The 6,334-nt window shown below is 38.4% G+C and overlaps 1 protein-coding gene across 1 annotated transcript; it reads right to left on the bottom strand.

Annotated features, from left to right (window-relative positions):
* Positions 1–364: 364 nt before the first annotated feature.
* LOC130997524 (putative clathrin assembly protein At5g57200) lies at positions 365–4,298 on the bottom strand. Its single transcript, XM_057922861.1, has 15 exons — positions 3,980–4,298; positions 3,795–3,864; positions 3,579–3,676; positions 3,327–3,465; positions 3,107–3,234; positions 2,930–3,022; positions 2,787–2,837; positions 2,597–2,662; positions 2,450–2,515; positions 2,233–2,313; positions 2,064–2,144; positions 1,515–1,694; positions 1,370–1,445; positions 1,124–1,245; positions 365–943 (listed from the first exon to the last, which is right to left on the bottom strand). Exons 1-15 carry the CDS (start codon positions 4,058–4,060, stop codon positions 503–505), a joined length of 1,773 nt encoding a protein of 590 aa, XP_057778844.1. The 5' UTR covers positions 4,061–4,298; the 3' UTR covers positions 365–502.
* Between the last annotated feature and the right edge of the window lie 2,036 nt (positions 4,299–6,334).

Here is a 6,334-nt window from a genome sequence, read left to right as displayed (position 1 = left end):
GAGGCACAGTTGGGATCGACTGTCCCCACTTTTTGGAGGCTAAACGCTGAAATCAATTTTGCTTCTAAATCCAAACTCACACCAAGAAACGAGTTTCATCAGATCATGTTTCTTGGCTCTACTGTAGTCCCATACATCATATCAACCACTCATTTTATTTTTCCTTGTTGAATATGGTCTGAAATTACATTAAAGAATTGTTATTCCAATTGTCGGGATTTACTGATTCCCAGAATATTTCTATCAATTCGAGTTCAACATATCATAATTCACATGTGCTAACTTACTTTCATAATGCCTCCAATATAATAATACTACAACATATCACCCACATTAATAAACATCGACTTGTAATCCCAGTATCTCATGCTCAATATTCATTAGATTTTACCCCAAATCAAATAATTATACGATCAATTTCATATATCTCGTCTTATATATGAATCCAAGTAAACATGGCCTTAACGGTCGAATAAACCGAAACGAGAATGAATGAATGAAGTTAGATCAACGTATTATCATTTTTCCCATGCGGTGGCGCTGCAGGCTGTGGATAGTTGAAGGGATCGCCAAATGGATTAAAGTAGCCTCCCATCGGCTGGGAAGCTGCATAAGGATTATAGGGTTCCATGCTCATGCCCTGATGCTGCTCCATTGTCGGCATCATCATCATTTGTTGTTGCTGCTGTTGTTGTAGTTGTTGATGCATCGTCATTTGCTCTTGCTGAGCCAGGAGCGCCATCTGCACATTCGTTGGAGGCGGGATGTTGCTTGACATGGCAAAAGGGTCGAACTGTTGTTGTTGTTGTTGATTGAATGCAATCTGCATGCTTGGGTCGTATCCGTAGCTTGTGCTGTAGCCTGCACTGTGCAGCTCCATGGTTCTCCGAGCAGCGCTGTCTTCGTACAGGCTATCCAGCAGTAGGTTGTCGAAGCCCCCGGCCTGATGTCATGGAAAATGATTCATAATTACAACATTTTTCAAAGCTACTAATCTATATTTGAAAAATAATTTAAATTAATTATATATGCATGTGGCCTTAATTTTTTCGGGAGCCTGAAGCGACCACCTAAGTCGCCTCAAGGTAGAACACCGCCCTCGTTAACCCGATGTGGGACTTACCATTTGGGGTTGAGCAACTTGAGGTTGACTAGTATTACTTGGGGCCGTAACAATGGCCAATTCCCAACCACTTGTGCTTCCAATTTCAGCTAGGGCGTTGTTAGCTGAAGGGGGATTGGCACCTGCTCAAAATAATTAACCATGATATACTACTTTCATTTAATTCAAGTAACAAGCAATGCAAGAGCATTGCATTTAGTATGTAGGTGATAAATGAATGAATCCTCTGATGCAAGCATAACTCACCAGGTTCAAAGATTGCGAGGGCTAATGCATTGCTTTCCTCTATTTTTAAGGCATCTTTATTTACTTCACTTAAACCCTGCATAACAAAAGGGCTAAAGAAACCTGCAAAAGACAAAAACGAAGTGGAAAAGTCGAAGAAACTTACAAGAAGATCAACGTGCTCTTCATTTGGTACATTTACCAGTGGCGGCGATTCAGTCTGAGATGGCTCCTCTTCCTCTTCTGCAGAAATTGCATCTTCTTTGTCTTGGACTTGTTTTTCAGTTTCTTCTTGAGGTTCTTCCTCATCGCCATCTTCTGATTCATTTTCTGTCTCCCGATATTCCTGTCATGTGCAAGATTAGCAATATTATGGCACCATATATCCACCCAACTCAGATTATCTAGAACAATGACGTGAGGAAATGAAAAGCTAAAGAAAATTCAAACAACACAGCTAGTTATTTTGCCTTCAATTGAGAAAGGGGCGGAAGAGAGCAGACAGAACTTAGCAAAACCTTTCCTCTGTATGCTGTCTTTTTTATAGTAATAAGGTATATGCAATTTATAGCACAAATATTTAATAGTAGCAGTACTATTGGCAAAGTGTGATGATTTCTCAAGGAAAACGGTTTTGCCAACATAAATGAAAAGGATGGAAACAATAGCATAGGATCAAAACTTGTATGAAGCATCGGTTGGGTGATCTTCTCACCAGTCTGTTATCGCTCAGAGAACTTATATGCGGTGCTTCTTTTATATAGTCCTCCATTGTTGCAAGAAACGTCGGGGGAGGCTGAGGCATGCAGATAAATTGTTGTGCATGTTACAATATATAGACAGGAAGATCACTAATGAATATAACAAAAAATTAAGGTGAAAACCTGTTTCAATGTAGGAAAATGAAAGGTTCGTGCAAGATCTAGCGTTCTGCAGAAGCCATAAAAATCAGCTAGATGTGCTGCCTAAACGAACCATGGATCAACAACAACAAAAAAAGAGCGCCGACATCAGTTATCAAGTGTTCTATGGCATTTCATTTGTCTATATTACTTGATGTATGGTTATTTGCTAATATACAACAAGAGTGAAGATATGGACCTGTTTTCCTGCCCTTCTGTAAATATCAAGAGCCCGAACTGCATCGTGCTTGGGCATGTCGAAAAACTGTAAAAAGAGATAGATCTCTTGCTGAAAATTTGTTAATTAGGAGCAAACATTCACTCAGTATGGTTGAAGATCACATACCAAGTCCACAAGATTAATGATCCCATCATTGATGGAACAATAAATTCTGAAGCTCTCTTTCAAGACCTGCATCACCAAATATCCCACTCGTTTCAAAGATGTTGACACTTCTGAAAGATCCATTTTATCAAAGTAAAATACATTACAACACATTTCAGATAAATATTTATGAGCCATAGGTTCTACATACCATGGCCAAGGCAAATTGGACTAGATAGTTATGGCAGGCTAATCCCTCGGGCTGCACCATATCGCGAAATTCAGATAGTCAGTCGAGGAAACATGAAAAGAACAACCAGTAGATTCGGTACATGACAGGCAATGTTGGCTGACCTGGCAACATATCAGGCGGTACATAAGTTGTTGCAACGAAGGTAGATGTTCTAACAGCTGGTCACCATTCAAGAACCGTGTCTTACTGTGTGTCTGGTGCAATAAAAACCACTTTGAATTCATAGCTCTTTAAAAAGATAATCGAGCTTAACTTTTAGGAGAAACAAAAACGCATGCCTTGGATACTTGAGGACCGGGTTTTGATGCTCTGTCGACCTCTAGATCATACTGCAGGGTCTTAAAGCATTCGACTCTTTCCTCTAGAAAGAGTGAATATGTACGGACCCAAGCAGAGCAGTCCCAAGCTGCATCAGAACTAGATAAATATTAACAACAAATCATTGAGTAGATATCATTTTCTTTATGCAGAAACACAAAAACGAGTGTATATTCTTACCTAAAGTACTGGAATCATCCTTGAAATTATAAAGTTGGAATAACTTTCCTCGTTGGGAATACCGTACTAATTCTTCTCTGAATGCAGGATCACCCTCTCTAAGAGTCCTATGCACAACTATCAATGTCTTTATTGCAACCTGAAACGAGCTCAGGCCATTGGCATTGCGCAATTGAAACATAGAAATTGTGAAATCAAATGAAATTGTTGGATTGTGATGTTAACAGATTAATTAAAGGGGAAAGAGCATACAATCCAGTTGCGCGTCTTGGATAATCTTCGACATAGCGCATGAATGCAGTAGCCTACATCGGCTCGTGGGCGGTTTGCAGATATTGCTGCGAGTATCTCTGCAACAAGTAAACCTACGTGAGATTGTGAAAAAACCCTAGTTGCAAATAAACATGGAAAAGAGCCACAAATATGCAGAATTCAACCTCTTTCATCAAATAGAATGAATGCACTTACTTCCGACGTGCCTTTCCTTGGGGGGACATTCGACATGGTTGGTGGCTTTGACGATTGCAACATCCAACACCTTGCAAATAACAAAATCTATTTTAACAAAGGAAATTTCTTCATGTAATCCAATGGGGAATGATCGGGAATGCCAATCCTTTGAAATAAATGTAATTGATTGATATAGATAATACCTTAAAGTCACTATTGAGACTGGCAAGGCCAACTTTGGTGGAGTCCTTTAGAGCTCCATAGGCTTTTCTAAAGCTTTCCATCTCATCTCATTCAGCATTGCTCATCATCACAACAAAGATGCCACAGATCCGAGAGATGGAGAGAGAGAGAGAGAAACACAGGGGATTTTGACAAATTCTTCCTCTCTATTTTGCGTAACCTCATTTCAATAATAACGAAAACAAAGTCAATTCTAGATTCTCTCTCTCTCTCACCAAAGTTGGCCTAACCAATCTCTGTCTCTGTCTCTCTCTCTCCCGAACATGCCACCAGATGTTCCCTCCAAAAAAAAAAATAGATCATTTATGCCACAATAATCTGACCAGGTTCGCACTTTTGGCTTTGGAGGCCGCAAAATTTAGTGCATGTTTGTTTTTATTTACTTCACCATGCAAAATAATCAAACTACATGATTGTTCATTTGCAAAATGTATTCCTCAAAATAAGTCCATCAAATATTTTTGAGAAAAAAAAAACCTAATAGTATATTTTATTTTTCAAACCTATTATCAAATTATTCAACAAATAAAACCCAATACTCTTTTAAAAAAAAGAGAACATTCGGGCAATTTTATTTTATAAAATTATTTAATCTAGTCCGTATTAATTTGGTTGTTGGGCATCAAAACCTTTTTTTTAGTGAAGAGGTTATTTGTTTGAATCTCAAGTGATTTGTAATTTCATTTTGTGTGAATATTTTTCTTTTAATTTGTATTGGTTTCATTGTCTCAAAAAAAATTGTATTGGTTTCATATTTGGTAGGGTCGTGGATCGGTTCGGGTTCAGTTACCTGTACCCAAATTTTCGGTTACCCGAACTCGAAATATGTACCGTTTTAGGTGTTTGGTTACCCAATAATCGATTCGGTTATTTGGGTATCTGAATACTTATTTAAAAAATTAAAACTCACAATAATTTGTTAGTTGAAGGATTTGAATCTTGGTCTCCAAAAAATACACAGAGCAACTTATCCAATAAACTAAAGTTCATTCTTGTACTTTAAATATAACATAATTTTATTTTAGATAAAAATCGATTTTTTTTAATTAATATATAATATATATAAATAATTAATTAAATAATTTTTGGTTATTCGGTTAACTCGATAACCGATTCGGGTTAATCGATACCCGAATTTTTTTTTAAAAGTGCTAATCGAAATCGATTCAATAACCGAAATTGGATACCCGAACCCGAGAATTTCGATTCGGTTAATGGATTATCCAAAATTCGATAACCAAGTAGACAATCCTAAATTATTTGGGCATATGATTCTAAATTATTTGTAGTGGTGGGAATGGGTCGACTTTGTTACTAGTATTTGTTTTTCTTAATCAATCCAAACATTACCAACCGACGAAGAATCCCCAACAAATCTGCTGCTGCTGCTCGAACATACCTGCTACTGCTCGGAGGAGTAGGCGGAACGGGAGTTCAGAGAAGGGGCCGGAAGCGGGACGACGTTGCTGCTGCGTGCTCCGAGACTCACAGCTGTGGCGGCGTGTCTGGACAGTGGTCTCTCTGAACGGACCAGGGCAGCTAGGCAGGCGGCAAGGGGAGCAGGTTAGCGGTCGGCGACGGGACGGCAGGCTCGCGACGCCAGCGAGCGGCAGCGGTGGGAGGGGTTCGAGGGTTCGATCTCCGGTGGGTGTGGGTGTGGGTTACAGTCACTTAGAGCATCCGCAATGGGCTTACTTGATAGCCTACTTGATAGTGAGTTGTGTTATTGAGTAAGTAGTGCTGTATTGGGGTTACTTGATAGCATACTTGATTTTTTTAGTTTTTAAAGAGGATAGAGATATTTTTAAAGAGGAGAAGAGAATTAAAAAAAAAAAGAAAAAAAAAATTACTCGTGCATACTCGAAGACTCGAGTAGTCCCTCCCTGCAACGCCTTACTCGAGTGCACCTCTCTCTACTCGAGTAGGCGCTCGAGTAAGAGCGTTGCCAATGCTCTTAATTCAATTCAGAATAGGCTTTAAACTTCAATTCACGAAATTTTAAAAATTAATACTAGTAATGAATAAGACATATATACTGATGAACAAGGTAGCATATACTGATGAATAACAAAATTTAAAATATTTCGCTACCTCCAGAATTTGAACTCTGAAAAAAAATTCATCCTCTTACAATATATATATATATATATATGGTGCGGTTATAGTGAGAACCACACTTATCGTGAGAACATAAGAACCATTAAAATCAATGCATCTACTATATAAATTAATGCATTCGCTATTAAATTTAATGCATCCGAAAATAATAAATTTTTTGCTCCCTTTAGGATTCGAACCCAGGATCTGCATTCATC

Source organism: Salvia miltiorrhiza, chromosome 8, assembly GCF_028751815.1.
Source record: "Salvia miltiorrhiza cultivar Shanhuang (shh) chromosome 8, IMPLAD_Smil_shh, whole genome shotgun sequence".
NCBI classification, from domain to species: domain Eukaryota; kingdom Viridiplantae; phylum Streptophyta; class Magnoliopsida; order Lamiales; family Lamiaceae; genus Salvia; species Salvia miltiorrhiza.
This window is presented reverse-complemented; position numbering and strand designations above follow the sequence as displayed.